This window comes from Vigna umbellata, chromosome 1 (assembly GCF_029865625.1).
Source record: "Vigna umbellata cultivar VRB3 chromosome 1, Vumbellata_1.0, whole genome shotgun sequence".
Lineage (NCBI taxonomy): Eukaryota > Viridiplantae > Streptophyta > Magnoliopsida > Fabales > Fabaceae > Vigna > Vigna umbellata.
In genome coordinates this window covers 47405762-47426598 of record NC_142165.1, presented here as the reverse complement: position 1 = coordinate 47426598, position 20837 = coordinate 47405762, and the positions used below count along the sequence as shown (strand labels likewise).

At 34.9% G+C, this 20837-nt stretch overlaps 4 protein-coding genes and 1 non-coding gene across 6 annotated transcripts; 4 read left to right on the top strand and 1 right to left on the bottom strand.

Annotated features, from left to right (window-relative positions):
• The first annotated feature begins 162 nt into the window (after nt 1-162).
• LOC148205547 (uncharacterized) lies at nt 163-4580 on the top strand. Of its 2 annotated transcripts, none has more exons than XM_088103464.1 (4): nt 163-865; nt 3035-3145; nt 3990-4202; nt 4302-4580. In XM_088103464.1, exons 1-3 carry the CDS (start codon nt 278-280, stop codon nt 4140-4142), a joined length of 852 nt encoding a protein of 283 aa, XP_087959590.1. In that variant the 5' UTR covers nt 163-277; the 3' UTR covers nt 4143-4202; nt 4302-4580. The 2 variants fall into 2 exon arrangements, with proteins under 2 accessions (XP_087959590.1, XP_087959589.1); XM_088103463.1 differs by having other exon boundaries at nt 165-865; nt 3990-4192.
• Nucleotides 4581-7341: 2761 nt separating this feature from the next.
• Nucleotides 7342-9061, top strand: LOC148205546 (EPIDERMAL PATTERNING FACTOR-like protein 1). The gene is made up of 2 exons (XM_088111245.1): nt 7342-8488; nt 8603-9061. Exons 1-2 carry the CDS (start codon nt 8366-8368, stop codon nt 8858-8860), a joined length of 381 nt encoding a protein of 126 aa, XP_087967371.1. The 5' UTR covers nt 7342-8365; the 3' UTR covers nt 8861-9061.
• A 6697-nt stretch (nt 9062-15758) lies between these two features.
• On the top strand, nt 15759-16971 carry LOC148205545 (uncharacterized). Its single transcript, XM_088103461.1, has 2 exons — nt 15759-16329; nt 16405-16971. Exons 1-2 carry the CDS (start codon nt 15842-15844, stop codon nt 16814-16816), a joined length of 900 nt encoding a protein of 299 aa, XP_087959587.1. The 5' UTR covers nt 15759-15841; the 3' UTR covers nt 16817-16971.
• A 232-nt stretch (nt 16972-17203) lies between these two features.
• LOC148205544 (haloacid dehalogenase-like hydrolase domain-containing protein At4g39970) lies at nt 17204-20161 on the top strand. The gene is made up of 11 exons (XM_088103462.1): nt 17204-17604; nt 17689-17782; nt 18292-18336; nt 18441-18491; nt 18682-18756; nt 18845-18878; nt 19187-19242; nt 19324-19383; nt 19584-19643; nt 19756-19802; nt 19889-20161. The coding sequence occupies exons 1-11, from the start codon at nt 17219-17221 to the stop codon at nt 19935-19937; spliced, it is 957 nt and encodes a 318-aa protein (XP_087959588.1). The 5' UTR covers nt 17204-17218; the 3' UTR covers nt 19938-20161.
• An 82-nt stretch (nt 20162-20243) lies between these two features.
• TRNAM-CAU (transfer RNA methionine (anticodon CAU)) lies at nt 20244-20328 on the bottom strand. Its single transcript is given in 2 exon segments — nt 20244-20279; nt 20291-20328. It is a non-coding gene; the product is annotated as a tRNA-Met (tRNA).
• Between the last annotated feature and the right edge of the window lie 509 nt (nt 20329-20837).

Below are 20837 nucleotides of genomic sequence, written 5' to 3'. Positions count from 1 at the left end.
AGCTCACACTAATCCCGAAGTAATATCAGATTTTCCATTTTCGAAATGGTCTTGAATGAAAGAAAAAAGCTAGATAAAATGATGAAATCAAATCCTAGTTCAGTTACTGAGGAGCGGTGATGTGGAGGTGCTGCATATACTGAGTCCTCGAAGGTATCGTCACCAAAACTCTTAAACCAACCATGATATGATATCTCTACTACTATAACTATACCATAATCAATGTTGCTTCTTCTACTCCATACACATTAACGAAATTTGCAACTTTCAACAAACCATGCTACTCACGTGTCACCACCACCCTTTCTTACTCAGCGCAACCACCACTAACAGAAACCACAACCTCTCACTCGCCCTCTCCATCATAACCTCGCGCCCCCTCTACCTCACCACCCCAAACCTCAAACTTACCGCTCATCGCTTCAATTCTCTCACAGTCAGCGCCGACTCCTTTCCCCTCCGATTCCAACATGTCACTGCCGATTCCAATTTTGACTCTCTCCTTTCTTTCCTCGAGTTCTCTTGCCTCCTCTCTTCCGCCGTCGCTTCCTCCGCTGCCACCGTAGTTGCGGCTTCCAAAAACGACCTACTGGCCGGGATCGGCACCAGAGCCGCTCCGTTTGGCGTCACGATGCTTGTGATCGGGGTTTTGATCGGCGTTTGGATTCGGAGGCGCCAGTGGAGGCGCGTTTGTGTGGAGAACGGGAAGGGTGGGTTGGAGGTTAACTTTCTCCAGAGGATTGAGAAATTGGAGGAGGATTTGAAGAGTTCCCTGACGGTTGTGAGGGTTTTGTCAAGACAGCTCGAGAAATTAGGGATTAGGTTTAGGGTTACGAGAAAGGCCTTGAAGGATCCCATAGCTGAGGTAACTAATCTTTCTCTTTAAGCGCGTGATTTTTTTGAACCTTTGGAATATAGTTGTTTGTTGAGTGAATTAGCTTGTATTTCATTCAGCGATCACTGTGAGGATCATATTTTTAATGCATAATTGGCAACTTCCGAATGGTTAAAATTTCTGAATAGTGACAGCTGAGCTTTAGAAAGTGTAATATGGTGTGAGTTTAGGATTTTGGTATGGTATGAAGTGAGTTGGTCGGGTGACACTAGCACATAGGTCTAGTAGTGACAGGAAAGCCCCGTGATACAATAAGGCTGATAGCATAATAGCTATAACGATTACAACAATGGTAATTTGCAGCAAACATTGAAGATTATGATTCATAACCAAATTTGCTACCCGTTCAAATTATTGTTCATGACAAAAAGACATAAATATCCTTCATTTTCTGGACGAAGTTCTTATTTGGAAATTAGATTCGTAGAATCATCGCTGAATTCAGTTCTATAGCTGCAGTCGAGTATCAACTCCTAAAATCTTAAGCTGTTCCTGATATGGTTTTTACATCTTCAACACTTGCTTATACTAAAACCCTTTGAGCTCTTAATGTGTGCTTGGGCAACTATGCACAGGTTTATTTTATCTTACATTGAAATTTAACCGATTTAGAGTTGGGGCGGGAAGGATTGAATTGCAATACTAATTACTTGCAGTGTGTTTGGTTGGCCATCAAAGATTAGAGAAGATTGATGACATCCTTTTGAAGGTAATTCTAATAGCTTTTGCTTCAAATTCATGGATTGGATGTTGAAAATACTGGCATTGTTGAAGCGCAAAAAGGCACACTTCTTTGTAGATGCTTTGGATAATGGGTGTTGTGGTAGGCCCAATCCAGACCCCCAATGCCGACTGGGATAACTAATTTAAATGCTTAGTGGGTCGTGTTGGATCTGGTTATTTATTGGACATTATGGTGAATGTTATAGAGAGTTAAAAGAGGTGTTTAAATGGAATGACCAGTGAGAGGCACGTAATAAGAGAGGGAGAATATTTGTTAATCTCTTAAATACGGGGACCAAAAGGTCAGAGGCCGATTAGGATAAAGGAGGCCGGATGAGGCAAAAGGATGACACTTGAATGCTTTAGCTGATCGGGGTCGTACACCTTTTGGCTAGAACAATTGCAACACAAAAACTTCTACCCAAACCTTAAGTTGTAAGGTGGAAGCCCTGTAATTGTCCAAATATTCATTTTCTTCTTCATTAGATTTGGGTCTTTCTTAAGCATCTTTTTATGTTTCATCCGAATTAAGCTTCATGTCTTCAGTATCCTTTTGCTCCTTACCGCGCCTGTGTTAGCCATTTAATTGAGATCTGAAGTACTTTTACTTGCTTCTTATCCCCAGCTGCCCTTGCAGTTGCTGTCAACCGTGTCAGTTCTTCATTGTCATCCCCCAAGGAGATCTCATCTTCAACACATTCATCAATATCCGTTGATGGTGATCCTCCACTGTTCTCAAATTTGATTTGTTTACAAAATCCCAGGCTGCTAATAGTCAGTGGGTGCTTGAAACCAATTATTTTTGTTTACATTATGTTTATACACCATAGCATCACAATTAGCAAGTTAGCTTGTCTTCTTGTCATTTTACTAGTATCAACAGTCAGCACTTAAGTTAAATTTAGCAAGGCACTAAAATTGACCAAGTGCCTTGGTGAATTTGATGGGTAGTGTGGTAGTACCTCAACCACCAAAAGGAACTGAACCTGTGTCTCTTGTGTCTCAGATGGGCCTTTGGATTCCCTTTAATATAGTGATTTACTTTGACGAAAATTATAGCCACACTGAGCAGAAAACAACAATTTACCGCCATATGGCCTGATCAGCATAGTAATATCGGAGTGGGTTGCTGAGGTATTTGGAAGTATTATTCCTGGTCATTGAAGTATAGCTGAATTTGAATGTCTTTGGTTCTTCTTAAATGAAATATATTGTAAAATATACTGTAATAACTATTCATATTTTAATTATTGTTAGCATTTATTCGTTATGCCTTTCTGTACACTTTTTTTCGTAAAAACAAATTTGCATTGGCATTTATATATCATATTGACACATGGAAATACCTTATTTTGAGTGAATGCTTGAAGTTTAATGTATGAAAAACATAAATAATTATTTGTTCATTTCTTGAAGACTGCAGCTTTGGCCCAGAAGAATTCTGAGGCTGCTAGAGCATTAGCAGTGCAATCAGACATTTTAGAGCAGGAACTTGGTGAAATTCAACACGTTTTATTAGCAATGCAGGTAATCCTATCCCCTATGTTATTTGAATTATGGAGGACAGTGTAGGCACCATTGTATATGACTGGACTTTGTTGTTTGAATTATTTTGTTTGTAATTTTATTATATAATAATAATCTAAGTTAAAGCGTTTTTGGTCTCTTTTGTGTACTTCAATTTTGGTTTTTGGTCTCTATTTTAAAAGTTTGTTTTTTAGCCCTTACAGTTGAAGTTTTTTTCTACACTTTGTTTGGTTCCTATAGTTTCTTTCCCTTTAGGTTTTTTAATTCTTATATAGTTGACTAGACATTGATCTTGATATAGCTATGTCTTGAAGGTTAAGTGGTATTTGCTGCTAGCAGAAACTAAAACCTAAAAATATTAAATTTATGTAGATTATAGGAACAAAAAATATATTTATATTTATGTATTTAGTTTATGCAGTGTATGTTAGCTAGCAACAATGGGGGATAAGATATACTCAAATTTTAGGGGTATGTTAGCAAACTTTTGGACTCCTGGCCTGTTTTTGTTTCAGTTGGTAGAATTTGTTTTGGATCACCCAGTATAATTGGGACATGAATTCAATGACGATGTCTCAAATTTTGCAGTTGAAACATTTGTAGTGTGGACAATTGGGTGTACTTTGGCAACCTCGTACAAACTACTAAATCTTTAGCTGCGTTGCAATAGAACACCTTGTTTTTTTTTTTTTCTGGTAATGTAAAGGTTATACTTTGACCTTGGATCCAATTTGACCTTAACTGGCTAATAAAAAACTTTCTTGACTATTTTACTTGCCAAAGTATCCTCATTCTTTTTGTCATCAGTTTGAATTATGTTGGTTATGTCTGATCGTTCACGTAGGAACAACAGCGAAAACAACTTGATCTGATTCTTGCAATCGGGAAGGCTGGTAAGCTATGGGAAAGCAAGCCCGAAATCAGTGATCGGCAAGATACATTAGAAATGTCAAACTCGGCTGAGGGTGTGGTAAAACAGGAGGTGCATCAAATATGATTGGGTTAAAATAGGAGGAAGTTCCTGAAATTTTGAAGTGGCAAATCATGGTGAAATATTGTATACTTTTTTCTGTGTACACTGAATCATAGATTTTTACACAATCGAAATTACCAAAATGTTATTAGCACATAATTAATGGTTACTCGTTTTTTCCAGAATACCTCAAATTTGCTGTGGATACAGGTGAGAGGAGATTACTCGAGAGGTAAGACATACTAAGGTAGGAGCATTTGTTGAACTCTGTCCAGTTCTGTTAGGAAAGATCCGCTGGTTCTTCGTGTCTGTGCATGTACTTTGAAATCAAATTTATAAGCTGTTCATCAATTTTGTTTTTAAATGCTTATATTGGTGGTATAAGGGTTCGGTACAACAGTTTTTGTCCCTTGCATGTTTCTGTGTCATATATTGAAATGAACCTTCAGTATTCGTTCATAATTTTTGAAATGTCTATTGGTCAAGGTGAATTACCCAAAACAAATTCTATTGGAGGCTTCGGCACCTCCTATACATTGAAATCTAATGTTGAGACCCAGAAAAAACTACGGATATTGTAAGATTTATAGGCCGAGGATCTTTTTATCCCTACAATATAAGATGTTTTCTGAAATCAGCATTTCAACGACTGCTCAACCTATCGGGGCCTGCTACTTCTAAACTGATTGATCCTATCTAGTTTATTTTCTGTGGTAATTTGGACGACTACTCCAATATGAAATCGTCCAGCGGTAGATATAAAAGTAACTGTGTCTTATCCCCACTCCCCTCCTTCTAATGAACAATTTCTGAAACTGAACTGTGATAGGGCTGCGAATTTGGAAATTCACGAGTATTCTTCAGTTTGTAATCCCTGGGATCACCTTGGCCATTTTATTAGTAGGTTAGTAGGTTGGACGTCATCTTTGGGATCTTGAACTGTCTTAAAGGTGGAATTTTAGGGTATTTATAAGGGAATGGGACTACAGCTCACAATCTACGGGTTTCAAGAGAATTTTAGGGGAGATTTATTCTCTGTTTTCATCATTCTAATTACCAAAGGTTGGCATCTGCCTCGTCCTTGCTTCTATATGGTTAGATCTATTTGGTATTTGCTAACAAGTTATTTAAATATCTTGGGCACACATCTATCGAGGCAAACTTTTCAGCTGATGTTCTTGCCTGGATGTTGTCCCTTTGAGATAGAAACCAGAATACCCCACTCACTTTTTCTTTTTCGTATATCCCCTTTCTAGCGGTCGGTTCAGCCTTACGTTTCTTGCCTTGTATGGTGTCCCCTTGATTTTTTTCTTTTTTTTCCTATTTCTCTTTTCAACTTATTTCGTTTCTATTTTCATCTTCTATATTTCTTTCCACTAAATCAAATACACTGATGATATTGGAGAAATAATTATTTGTTTTTGTTAACTTTAGAGTATTTTTAATGCCCTTTAGTTGAGGGAAAAATGAAAAAATAAATTGGAAAAAGAAAAATAAGTAAAAGATAAAGTTGAAACAAACTATAAAATAAATTATTGTCTAGAGCTTTTGAAAAATGTTATTTAAAAAAAAAAACTCCACCCAACGTTCTTATTAATTAAGATAGTAAAATGTAATTGATTTGCTTGCGCTGTGAAATTAAATAAATAGTAGACCGATCTTGCCTATTGTATCCTCATTATAAGCCAGCTTGTCATAGTTAAAGCTCTTATGGGTGTTCTTCAAAGAACAAAATGGAATGTGGTATAGATGTTCTAAAATTGTAGACAAGGTCAGTCGGCAGAGAATGTTTTAGGTTTCAAAGTAATTCACGGGGATATGGTGTAGCCCAATCTGTGCTTTTGTCTATCTATGTTCTCACATTTCACAGGGCTGATTATAGTTTGGGATTTTATACTTATCTTTTTCTTTTTCTACGTTGTTTTTTATGTATTTAATTTAAAGACTCAAATTTACCCTGTATCAATTGATTCAATGATTAATTGCATGGAATGTTAAGACCTCGTTAATTATTTTTAAATCATAAAGCCTTATTTTAAAACAATGATAAAGCCTTATTAAAAAATATAATAAATCATAAAACTTATGGAGGCAAAGAATAAGGAGCTTTAAGTTTTAATTTAAAAACATGGCAAAACTGATGAGGACGTCAACTGTGGTTTTACCTTTGATCTGAATTTAACGAGTGAAAAGGAGAGGTTAAAATTCAGATACAAAAATAAACATTTTTTTCGGGTACTACGCAAAACTGGATTGGGTTACCTAGAAGGCTACAATACACTTTGCAATTATTCATTTCCTTGTTTGTGGTCACAATTGTCGAAACTATCAACGCCACTAAATCAGGGATTGCATGTGAATGTGAACCCAACTCATGGTACTTTTTTTTCAAAACAATAATAAAATTTATGTTCAGTATTCAGAGCAAGCAAGGAATTTGAAGGTACATTAAAATAGATGTAAGAGAAGCAAAGCGAGAGTGTCCTTGTCTTTTGCGAGACCTTTGTACTCCGCTAATGGTAAAAGTAATCGAATCCTCGATTAGAAACCTCGGGGGGAAAAAGCAATGAAAAAAGAGAAAATATCTCGAGTTGTTTTTGATGATGATCAGCACATCATTTGATTAGTGACTAGTGTGGAGTTTAGAAGAAAGGGTAAAGCTGTAGAAAATGGAAATATTTTTTATCTTTGCAGAGACATCTTTTTCCTGCTCAGTGGTAAGAAAGATGCGTAGGTCTGGTCACTCCCACAGTCACAATCCCTCTCACCCTCTCAGTGCAATGTCAATACTCTGATGGCAGCTTTGACTAATTGAAAGCTGTAGAGTCACAGCAAGGAATCCCGAAACCTCGAAAAGGAAACTGAAACGAGAATAGTTTCACATGCCCCTTAAACTTATTGGGTGTGAAATGCTTTCTTGATGCGTGCTAGATCAATTTTAGAAATCCACCTTTTAGGATATATGACAGCCATCCAATTCATTTCCAAAATTTTCACAAACACCTTCTGTTAAAATCTCTCTTTACTGTTTTTCGTTACAAAGTATGATAATTTTTTTAACCTACGTACTACAACGGACGGTGTTACACTAAAAGCATTAAGTCAAGGATAAAGGAAAATATTATCTTGCTCGACTCACATCATACAGTGTGTGCATAGTGCAGAGAAATACAGTGAAGTATTTGCTTTTGTTTTTCCAACAAAACTGTACTGCTTGTTGCTGTAATATCAGTTTTTGTGTGTACATAAAGCGTTGTTAATTGCAATTTGTAAAATGCCTGAAGTTATATTTAATACGAGTCCCCTTCAAATCAATTTAACATGATATTAACTAAGGGACCACTTCTGTAGGGAGTGCTCCTTGAAGGAAAATAGGTAATAAATACAAGTACTTAATCATTTAATTTCTTGGTCTGTATACGAACTTGAGGGGTCAGTAATAATCCATGCTTTTTACTCACTGAACATCTAAAATCTTACATTATAGCCAAAACATTACTCATTAATTTACAGCACATTTTTCTGAGGGCAAACACAAGGCACACAAAGGGTTTGCACTAGCAGCCATAATCAGGTGCAAAAAGTCCAGAATGTAGGTAATAGAGGTCAATGACAGTCAAAGAGATGAATCTTTAACTGAGAACTGAGACAAAAATTAGTTAGCATAATAAATGCCAATTTGAACTACCCTCTCCTGTCTGTGATATTTTTAAACACACAGAAAGGACAAAGCCATTTGTTATCCAAGCAGTTTCTAATAACTAGGTTCAAAGTCTCAAGTCTCAAACTACTAATAGAACGCTGTCCAAGGGGGGGCCCTTGATACTGATGTGGATTCTCCCAATTTGCTTAACTCTCTTGAGTCGTTCCTTTCACTTTTCTGCTACACTCTGCACTCTGCACCTCCCTTTCTCTCTCTCCCTCTCTACTTGTTTGCTGCCAACACATCTTCCAATTTATGTACCTCTCTTCTCTTCCTTCAGGCTATACGCCATGGCAAGAAAAGCACCACTCTACTCTGGAAAATAAGCAAAACCCTTCTTCCTTTTTTCATCTTTTCGCTTTCTGCTTCACTTTGCTTCTCTCTCTCACTCTCTCTCTCTCTCTCTCGCTTTGCTTCTCCACAAGTTGATAAAGTTTCTTCAGAGGACTGCCATCCAGATCTCAGTTAACTTTCATTAATTTCTGCCACCTAGTTTTCTCTTTCAGATGGGGAATGACTTTAAGGGGTGATATGATATGCATTCATGGCTTCACTTAATTCATATCATTACTACACAACCACCTCCTTGCTCATCGTACTTTTGCTTCACAATTTTCTATCTCTCGTTTCTGCCTCCAATCACCCTCGCACTGCAATCTCTCCAAGAGTAAGCTCTAATCTTAGCCATCTTTGTTTTGGTTTCCTTTCCACAACATCACTGCTTCAAGTATGTGTAAATGGTCTAACAAGAATCTGCACAAAATGTGTTTTCCATGTACAGGAACTGTTATTTGAGGAGAAAAACAGGCTAGGTTCCATTCCTCCAAGCTGTCACAACAAGTGCAATGATTGTCATCCATGCATGGCAGTCCAAGTGCCCACTTTGCCTAGTCATGACTCTAACCGTCCAGATCTTACCAAAACTTCTGCCATGGCAACTTTTTTTAACCCTTCTTCTCCCCAAGGTAACAACAGGTACTCCAACTACAAGCCATTGGGGTGGAAATGCCATTGTGGTGACCACTTCTTCAACCCTTAAAACTTCTAAAATGGATATTGGCACTCCTATTTTTTGTTGGTTAAATTCATATTTTCTTGTTTAGGGGTCAGCTAGGGTAACAGATTTGCTATCACTTGCGTCAGCATGGATAGTATACATTGGAGTTTGATACACTTGTACAGAGTTTGTTACAGACCTGAATTCCAACTTTTATTATTATAATTATTATTATTATTATTATTTTGCCCCTGAATTTTGAGAAAATTTTGCTGTTGTTGCTTTTGTGTCTGTTTCTTGAGGGGTTCCTTATAATTGGCTAAGGATTAATTGCTAATTTTGTGTCCAACAAGAACAGACAGGAAGTGGGGTTTGTCTTGTCCATTGCTAAGGTGTTTTCTACTCTCTCATTTCTTCTGAATCTGTCTTATAAACCTTTTTTTCTCTTATCTTGGAATTTTCGTTGCCTACTTACTAGACACAACATCTTCATTCCTATGCAAACTTTGGACTCATTTATCTGTACATTGTTTAGTACGTTAACTATGATGTGTCGAACTTATTGATTTCCATGTTTTTGTTTTAATAATACTTATTATATGGTACAGATTAGATCAACAACAAATTTCCACTCATTCTTCCTTATGTCCTAGATACTGTATTAAGTCATCTCATATACACTTCAAAATAACTAGACAACTATATTTAACTTGTTAAATAATTTTGACAATTTTACAGTTCATGATCACGTGGCAATATTAAAAATACAATTTTACAGTTCATGATCACGTGGCAATCTTAAAAATACAATTTTACAGTTCATGATCACTAAGTTTTCACTTTGGTTTTTCTTGGACTGCCTAGTTGTATTCGATTTTTAGTAATTCATATTAAATTAAATTGTTTGTGTTTATTTATTAAAAGAATTCGATTATTTTAAATCAATATTTTAAGCATTCATTGTCCATAGGTCTAAATGCATACTATGATGAAACAAAAGTATATTTTTTCATTAAAAAATATATATTGTATGAACAGTTTTAAAACAAATTAGTATCTTCTCTGAGTAACTAAGATCAATGATCTTTTTTTAATTTTGTTTTAATGGTAGGAACAAAAATTCGGAAACAAAAGTAATTGATGGATAGAGTATAATTTATATTAAATTTCTCATATTATATTCTCAAGCTTTTATCTTAAATAATTATGAATACGATTCTTTACTGAAAAAATTAGCTAAAAACATGATATTGAACAGAAAACTTACATAATTTTATTAATTAAAAATTAACCTGATAGTAATAAAATTTTGTCCACGCATGGATATGCTTAATCAAAAAGAAATATTATAAATGTATATTTAAATTTTATCGGAACATTTATATATAATAAAGGAATTATCATAATGTTCTCAATTATTTACATTAAGATATTTTATTTATTTATTGTATTTTCCTGAAGTTTAATTATTTTAATAATTCGTTTTAAATACTTTATTAGTCTTTACAACTTATCTACTTCAAGTATTTTATTTTGAATTATTTACTTTGTATACATGTGTCCCCCTCTTATACTTCCAAGTAATATATTTATAGTTATCTATTTATAAAAATTTAATCATAAATTTATGACAAAATACCTATTATATTATTTAGAAATGTTGATTCTTAAATAAATATATTTCTTGTTACACTAATATTTTATTATGAAACTATATTTATTAATGAGATACATTATTAACACCCTCATAATTTTTTATACCTAAAATGATTATTAAACAAGGTTGAATCATAAAAGAATTCGATACTCTGATACTTCTTTCAATTAATATTAATTACTAAACGAATAATGTAACATCTTAATTATAGAAGTATATAATATAATAAGTCTACATTTTAATATAAGAGAACAATTAGAGTAGATTGTAAATAAAGTTATTAAGCTTATAGTCATTCCAAACTGAGTCATAATTTAAAGCTTAAACATACTAGAGTATTTCAAAATAATAAGGACAACTGAGAGTTCTAACTAACTAAGCAATATCGTTAACTTCCTCCAAAGCCTGTTCTAAAGGCACCTCATTCATCTCTACTCAAATCCAAGTGGATGATCATTGCAAAAGAGAAGCATACCAAGCAAAACACAAACATAGAAGCAAGGGTGAGCTAGATATACAAAAATCATGTTATAATAGTCACAGGAAACATGCAAGTAAAGATAGATACACTACACAAACATGACTTGTTGCACTTAAACTTGACTCGTCCGGACTTAGAATGATTGTCGAGCTATGGCAGATCATGCAATCGTGGTGGTCTCTATTGCTTTGCAAAGTCATTGCCAATGGGTTTCAACCTACCACACTCACGAGGTTAATCCATTATCACTCACCTTGGACCATACTGGAAGCACCCAAGACTATAACCTCCTACTACTACTCACGACATGGTTCAATCATCTTTACTTGAGAATGATTGACCATTGTAGTTTCAGGATAACCCCCAAGAGTGAGCTTCCATGCAAATCATTCTAAACATACTAAAAGGGCACCACCGTGTATCCCTCCCTTGAGGATCATGGAATTACGTCCAATACTGATACTTTTCACTTTCAACACAACAATACATCATACCTTCCCATACTTTCAATTTAACCACATTACAACAATCATACTTTACACGAAAATCATCACACACACATAATTTACCCAAAACAATAGCTAAAGAACTTGAACCGAACGCTAGGAGCTTTGGCCGAACACTTAGAGCTTTGGTCGAATGCTATGAGCTTTGGTCTAGCACTTAGAGCTTTGGCTGAACTCTATGAGCTTTGGCCAAGCACTTAGAGCTTTGGCTGAACGCTATGAGCTTTGGCCGAGCACTTAGAGCTTTGGCCGAACACTTAGAGTTTTGGCCGAACACTTGTTGCTTTGAGACCGAGTGCCAATACAAGACCGAACACTCATTAAGAGACCGAGTGCCAGTACAAGACCGAACACTCTTTAAGAAACCGAGTGCGAGTACAAGACTGAACACTCTTTAAGAGACCGAATGCCAGTACAAGACCGAACACTCTTTAAGAAACCGAGTGTCAGTACAAGACCGAACACTCTTTAAGAGACCGAGTGTCAGTACAAGATCGAACACTCTTTAAGAGACCGAGTGTCAGTACAAGACCGAACACTCTTTAAGAGACCGAGTGTCAATATAAGACTGGACACTCTTTAAGAGACTGAGTGCCAGGACAAGACCAAACACTCTTTAGGAGACCGAACGGTCATGAACTAGTAAGACTCAAAAGAGACCAACCCAGTTATGATCGAGAGCAGCACAAGACCGAACGGTCAACTGCAGCGTTCTGCATAATTCTGCAGAATGTTGCATAATTGCGAACATAACCCAACATGACCATTTCTAACCATTTTTACTAACTTCTAACACCCTTAATTATTGTTTTATACTTAATTAAACTTATCTAAATGATTCTAAACATTCCTACTACCATTCTAAAGTGATTAAGACTCAATTTCAACTCTAAAACACCAATTTTCCCAACTTAGGGATCCAAAACCCAATCCTACTGCTTTGCACCTATTTTGATCAATTTAGTGACTGAAATAAGTCACAATACACTAGCTAAGATTGCCCTAACACCCCAATTGCGCTTTAGGCCTCAAATGCCCAAAATCACTACCTCACTTCCCCCAATTTGCCCTAAAACACTAAAATTTCACCTAACTTTCCATTTCATTCAGGCTATAACAGATTTATCACTCCAAGCACTTCCAACACGCCCAATTACAGCAGCTAGATTCAACCAATGCAGTTTACAGACCTCACGTTACAATTTCATACATCACACGCATCAACATGTATGACCAACTTAAATTAGAGCTTAAACAAACAAACCAAACAGCACACCCATTAAGGAATATAACATACATACAAATACTGCAAGTAAATTGAAAATAATATCTAGCTCCCCTTACCTTAGGGTTTCACAGCTAAGCTCACAACTTGATTCAATAGTGCTTGACTCCGCAAGAACTCAACCAAACCCTACAAACTACCCAATGGGTGATAGAACAACTCTTTAGAGCTAATTTTTGACAAGAAATTGAAGGAGAAAGTTTCTATTACATGCCATAGGTTCCCAAAAGAGGAGGAAAAAGGGGAAACAACTTACTCGCTGAAGAACGAGAATATAATCGAATGGTTGCGAAGCTCTCTATGCCGCGATCACTTGAGCACCACCTAATCAAACATGTAATGACTGAATGTGAGGGAATGGTAGAGAGAAGGCAGAGAGAATAGGAAGCAACTTTTTAGGGAGAGAGAGTGTGGTTTTAGAAGAAGTGAGCAGAATTTAGTAAAGTTGCTAAGTTGTACGCTTTTCAGAATAAAAGAAAAAGCTCTTCTCTTGATTTTAATCCTTTTTTTTTATTTAATATATATATATATATATATAATATATATATATGTGTGTGTGTGTGTGTGTGTGTGTTTGAGGATCCTTACAAATAAATTAAAAGGGTAGTAATAATTTTTCAACTTTGAGGATCCATATATTATATGTAGTTTCTATGTTTTTGGATTTTTTACAAATTAGTTCAATTTGGTCCACACATGATATCTAGGTCTAATTGAGTCTAATTAAGTTTATTAAAGGCAAGTTGGACTAATGTCATGTCCAATTGAATTGGGCTCACATTAAGTCAAGTAAAGTTAAATTCACGTTGGTTTAAGTTAAGTTAATATTAAGCTCACATTAAGTTGAGTCAAGTGAAACTCATCTCATATTGGCTTAGCTTGGTTCGATTCATTTCGGCTTGTCTCAGTTCGCTTTTGTTCGGTTCGACTGGGTGTGATTTGGTTTGGTTTGGTTCGGTTCAGTTTGGTTCGGCTTAGCTCGGCTCGATTGTGTTATGCTTGGTGCAGTTCAGTTTTGTTCGGTTCGGCTCGATTAGGTTCAGCTCGACTAGGCTTAATTCAATTCGCTTCAGTTCGATTTCGCTCGACTTGATTCGGTTCGATTTGGTTTGGCTCGGCTATGTTTTGTTTGTTTCGGTTCAACTCTTTTCAATGTATTTCGATTTTGTTTGGATTAGTTTGGCTGGACTCAACTCGTTTTGATTTGGTTTAATTTTTCTCGACTCAATTCGGTTTGATTTAATTCAATTTTACATAAAATTATTCACTGTTTGTTTCTCTGCGTGAAAAATAAGCCAAAAGAAAGAAATGTAAAATGTGGTATGAGAAACCAATAACTAAAATGGTTCCAAATGCAATATCAGCAGGTTAGTTAGTTGAGATCTGCATGCACAATTAACACTTGGTTTATCCAATTTAAGCATTTTGAGTTTGATTAAACTGAAGTTTTTGTAAGGGGCACTTGGATTATCTTTATAGGTTGAATTTCAAAAATGTATGTTCTTTTCTAGGATACTTGAACTGCGTAACATAAACTTTGGGCGTAGAGTTGAAGCACATGTCTAACAAAATTTTAATTAAGATTTTAATTACATAATAATATGAACATTTTGCTTTATTATCATAAAATATTAACTCACTATATGAGAGGAGCTTAATGTAAGAATATACACTTAACTAAAAACAACTTAATTGAATTCTCCATATATATATATATATATATATATATATATATATTATATATATATATATATATAAAGGTTTTTACCTTATTTTTATATAGTACAATAAATACTAAAAAAAGGAAAAGGAATAAATTTGTTTAAATGAAATGAAAGAATAGATAAATAAATAAAAAATTTGATATTTTATTTGTTATAGAAAAATTATTTAACATTATTACAATAAAAAACAAAAAAGTGTCCATAATTTATTATGGAAAAAATACATGCAATTACCCACTTTTTTTTTCATAAAAAAATGCAAAGGTGGTTGAAGAAATTAAGAAATTAAACTAGTTTAAAAACTAACTTCAAATAGAATATTTGCAAGTTAGTTAGTTGAGATTTTTAGAGCACAATTAACACCTGATTTATCCAATTTAAACATTTTTAGCTTGATTAAACTGAATTTGTGCGATAAACTTCTTTTGAGGAGCAAGTTGTATTCGAAAAATATGAACTTGATACCTACATTATTAACTCGAAATATGACTAATAAAATAAATTTTATTACTCATTTCAATTTGATTTAATTATATATGGTGGGAAACTATGAAAAAGGTTGATTCCTCGACTGTTTCTTTGATCATACGTAACATCGAAGTTTCTTACCACTAAATTTGCCGTCTTCTCCACCATATAAGTTAATGGTAACCACTCAAATTTATCTTTGAAATCAACTAACAAGAAAATATGACGTAGCTGGGTTTTAAACAATGATCTTTTCAAAGCTTAAAAATAAGAGTTTCATACAACAGATAATATATTAAAAAAATTACAACTAATTCGTTCATTAATCCTCGTAATTTTTACATAATATACATTAATTAAAATAACCATTTTAGGTCAAACCGAGCTGAATCCAATGTGGAAAAGGTCCAAATTACATCTCTGAATTGTAAAAGACATCATATAGTTGGTTGAGTCCCAAAATAGTTGACTATAAACAGAACAAGTTGAAAAAAAAATATGTATGTATTTTAATTAAGATATAAAATTTGATTTTTAAACAAACTTAACTTTTTCTTTTAGTATTAACAAACTTTTCTTCTCTTATATAAGTCTTGACGATGGAAACTTACAATTAAAAAAGATAATAAAAACTAAAGTTTTGAAGCATAATATATTGCAAAAACCTCTGACATAAACATCTTGCTCTCGAATATTTGGAGTCATAAAACGTTAGGCACCGACAAAAAATGGGTGGCAAAGGTGTTGTTGGTCATTTCATTTAAATAAGGAAACGATTATTCAAAGTCAAAGTCTTCTGAAAGTGCAAACTGTGTATTTCCACGAAAGTAGAATGAAGAGGAAATATCTGTTTATAATGAGAATACGATAATATGCAATCAGAATTGAAGTGAGTGTTGAACATGGAGAGTGAGAGAGAACAAGTTAAGCAGAATCTGGGAGTCTTTGATATCCTCAATGAAGCTGTAACATTCTATGTCAAAAACATCAACTTTATCATCTTCACCTGTCTAACTTCCCTTCCTTTCTTTCTTCTTATGGTTTACTTTGAAACCTTGTTCCAGAAAATCATAGTTGAGATCCCACAAATTATATCACTCCTACCCTTTTTCGAACCAAGATATGCATATGTCTACTATATATCTGAAAATGGTGGCTTCGCCCGCGTAGACACACCTCATAAAAGTTTTAGTAATGATTATTTGCCTGTTTTGATTCAACTTGGATTGATTTACTTGGTGCCTCTTCACGTTCTAGATATCTGCTCTGCGGTTATAACTATGGATTCGGCTTCAAAGCTAAAGTCAGAAGGGAATTACATGAGTCTGAAGGATATGTTTAAAAGTTCCATTGACATGTCAATAATGAAAGGCACATTTATCACTTCTTTGTACGTAATGTTTTGGTCAACCTGTTTCTTGATTGCATTCCCATGGATACTGAATAACTGTTATATGCTCTTCAGGGATTTTGGGTATTACATATTTTTTACAGTAATCTGCTTTGTAGCATTTACAAAGCTGTTGATGGTGTATTTGGAATGGAGTGCTATTTGGAATATGAGTTTTGTGATATCGGTTGTGGAGGGTATATATGGTATTGGGGCTATACGAGTTTCATATTTCTTCAGCAGAGGAAATCAGCAGAGAGGATTACTTTTGATGTTTGTTTTCTTTGCCTTGGGGCTTTGTTTAAGGTTGTCATGTGTCTCCCTTCAATGCTATAAAAGAGGGTATGGGATATTTATGCAAATTGGGCTATTCACTGTGGTGAATACGCTCAAATGGGTGTCGTTTATGATTTACTTCCATGATTGCAAGGAGAGAAAAATGGAGAAGAAAATAGATGAGGAATCGGGTAAAGATCTTGAAAAATGATTCATGAAATAGTGAAACTTGGAGAATGGAGATAACTTGTTGCTGCTTCTATTTTGGGTCCGAAATATGTAGCACTATTATTATCTCAACTTTTTATCAGAAATAAATTGTGAATAAGGATTTTCCTCAATAAATCTATTTTATTCTTCGGTGTACTTTCTATTTACTTTATAAGAGTTAAATATATTTTTGATATTTAAATTTTGATATTTAAAAGAAAATGTATGATTGATGGAAAATATAGTAAAAGTCATAATTTGTGACAGGTAAAAATGGTAAGAAAATTTGGAAGATGATGGTTAGAAAGAAAAGAGAGTAGAAAGTTTGGAGAATGGCAATGCACAGAGAGCCACACAAAATATATTAGAATGATGGATGTGATGAGGAACACCACTTCTTCACATGGCTTCTTCTACTCTGGCACTCACTCTCACTGCCACCACAACCACCACCACCACCACCACCACCACCAACTCCTACTCCTTCTTCCCCAGAACCAAACACGCCTTTGCATATCCCAGAATCAACTTTTTCTCTTCCAAGAACCGCGCTTTATCCGTCTCTGCTTCCGCTTCCTCTTCTTCACGTTCGCTTCAGGCTCTCATCTTCGACTGCGACGGCGTCATCCTCGAGTCTGAGCACCTGCATCGCCAGGCCTACAACGATGCCTTTGTTCACTTCAACGTTCGGTGCCCCTCTTCTTCTTCTCCGGGCCCTCTCAACTGGGACGTCCAATTCTACGACGAACTCCAGAACCTCATTGGTGGAGGCAAACCCAAAATGCGATGGTTCTTTTTCTTTTCTTTTTTCTTCCTTATTCCTTTATCTTTTCAATGCTTCTTTACTGATTATACCGTTTCGGGGATTTTAAGGTACTTTAAGGAACACGGGTGGCCTTCGTCCACGTTGTTCGAGACGCCTCCGACCAGTGACGAGGATCGTGCCAAGTTGATTGACACTCTTCAGGTTTTTGTTTGTTTGTTTTCTTTCTTTTATTACTTGTCTGTCTTTGTGTCACATTGCTTCATGACATGGTTGTTATCGTTCCGATGAATTGAGTTGCCATGTTTCTCGTTCTCCGCGAGCTCAGACTCGGTCTACTGAACTTGGCAGCCTCCAAGATGGATATACTTAGAATTTACTTAGAATGCTTTTAAGGTGTAAAATTTAAACTGACATCTGACGGTAGATTACTTGTTATGGTAAGATTGTTAGATTTTGTGATACTTACTTTAAAACTCATGTTGAACATGTTTTCTAATTGGTTAATGGTGGAAATATCTTTACCTTACTCTTATGGGAACATTAAACTCTACTTATTTTGTGTGCCTGTGCTGCATTCATGGAATAACTGGTCAAGACCCTTTCAACTGTCATTTCCTTTTTTGTGGATCGACAAATATTAGCCCTTAACACGTTAGATTCATTAGTAACGACTCAAACCCTTTCAACTGTCATTCACTGCTGTTATGTAGGATTGGAAGACTGAGAGATACAAAGAAATAATCAAGTCTGGAAGTGTGAGTGGACTTCCGTTTATTTCTTGTCCTTGTGTTCCACTTTCCTGAACTGTGGAATTGGTGTTTGTGTTGTTGTTGCTAAATACTTGTACATTTTGACACAGGTAAAACCCAGACCTGGAGTTCTGAGATTGATGGATGAGGCCAAAGATGCAGTAAGATAAAGATAACGCTATATGTTTTCTAGCATTGTACTGATCTATTGTTTTTCATTACCTGAAGTATTACTTTATTTACTTGTGATGGGATTTTTGTTCTATCTGATTGTTGTTCTAACTAATGTTATGTTGGTTAGAGAGATGTTAGCTTTCAAGTCTGTCATGTTTTGCCCAATTTCTGTTGCAGGGGAAAAAGCTAGCTGTTTGTTCTGCAGCAACTAAAAGTTCAGTTATTCTGTGTCTTGAAAACCTTATAGGACTTGTAAGCCCTTTTTCTTTATACTCTCACTATTGGTAGTAAAAATTTATTTATTAATTTGCATTCAACCAAGTTATTATCTCTGTTGTAGGAGCGCTTTCAAGGCCTTGATTGCTTCCTTGCTGGTATACTTTCTTTGATTGATCATATAAACATTTCTGACTATTATTTCCTGATCAAGAATAATGAAACAAAACTTATACCATGCTGCAGCGCCAGCTGAGGCTTCAAAACTCAATTAATTTGCATCTAAATTCATTTTTCATCCTATAAGAAAATTGGATAACCCTTTTTCTCATAAAGTTAGTCCTAATATGTATGTGCAGAAAAAGGTTTCCTAGTCGACAGCATCCACTTTGCTTATCATCTTTTTATCTGGCAATACTTTGCTACTCAAATTTAAATGCATCTGTTCTTTTATCTGATCTTTCAGGTGATGATGTGAAGGAAAAGAAACCTGACCCATCAATATACCTGACAGCTTCCAAGGTTTTAAATCTTTGAAACCTGAAACTCTAAAATTTCTTTTATACACTAACAGAGTGAGCATAATTTACATGAGCATTGCAGAAGCTAGGTATATCAGACAAAGATTGCTTGGTGGTAGAGGATAGTGTTATTGGATTACAGGTACATTTTCTTTTTAGTGTCAATTTTCTACTTCCTTTGAGATTTAACCAATCTCAAGAAAAGAAGATTAACTGAATGAGCTCAGAAATACCACTACACGAGCTTTTAGACATATGGAATTTCGTTTTGTTCCTTAATTTGCCAAATTACATTTAGACAAAATGCTCAAACTATCATCTGGTCTAAATTAACCTCTGCAGGCAGCAACACAAGCAGGGATGTCATGCGTGGTTACCTACACACCTTCCACAGCTGATCAGGTGAGGCAATTAAGTAAACGTTGAAATAAGTTTAACAGCAAAATGCCAATAACTATCCATTCAAACTAGCTGCATGATGATGTACCTGGATTTTATTTTGGATGTATTGTAGGATTTCAAGGAGGCCATAGCACTCTACCCTGACTTGAGTAACGTAAGGTATGATACGTTGCTGCTAACAACTTAAGATATTAGGTTTTGTTCATTTATGATCAGATACTAAAATTGTGTGAACCATCATGCAGATTGAAAGATTTGGAATTACTGCTTCAAAATGCAGTACCTGCAAAATAAAAGATTTGCGTGTAAATGTTACCGTTTCTGCTGACCTGTAGAGGTTTCTATCAGGAAATTGGTATCTCTCTAAAAACAGACATTTTTCATATATTTCACAGCGGATGTATACATGTAAGTTAAAATATGACAACAATTCTTTGCAAAATGTGGTAAAGATCACAATGTATTGTTTATGTGTTGTTGTCGTTAAATTGGAATGGTTGCCATATATTTTTTTATCACGTCCAGTGCTACAAAAATTGAGATATTTTGGTTAGGATCAGTTTTTTTTCAACATAAAAACAAGCAAGGAAAAAAAATAATTGGGGTGAGAGAGGCTCGAACTCTCGACCTCAGGATCACTCAGAAGCTATGAGACCTACGCGCTAGCCAACTGCGCCACCACCCCATGTTGTACAACTACTGTTTTTCATTATAAATTTTGTAAAATATTGATTAATTTTGCATCAGACTTTCTTAAAAAGTTTACATATTTTAACATTATCTATATTTCTATTTCATAATCCTAAAATTTATTATTTTATTTTATAATTTCGTTTGTATTTATTTTTATTAGTTGAATATAATATTTTATTATGAAAAAAGGTGTAACATCCCAATAAATGATAATTACCATAAATCAGAATACAAATTACATTTACAGAAATTACAGTGCAGTCTTAAGATTTACAGTAGCTGCTCAAAATTTAAAACTGAACATACAGCACTTTACAATGTTCAGAATTTCTGCAAAATGCAAAACAGATCTGCATGAACAATTCTGCAGAACTATATATACAGACTACCAAAAATACAGCACATAAAACTAACTAATGCTGCTACGGAGACGAGCCTCTACTGTTCAGCTTTAACTTCAACTTCCACAAGATTGGCATCCTCCAAATTTTCTTCTTCCAG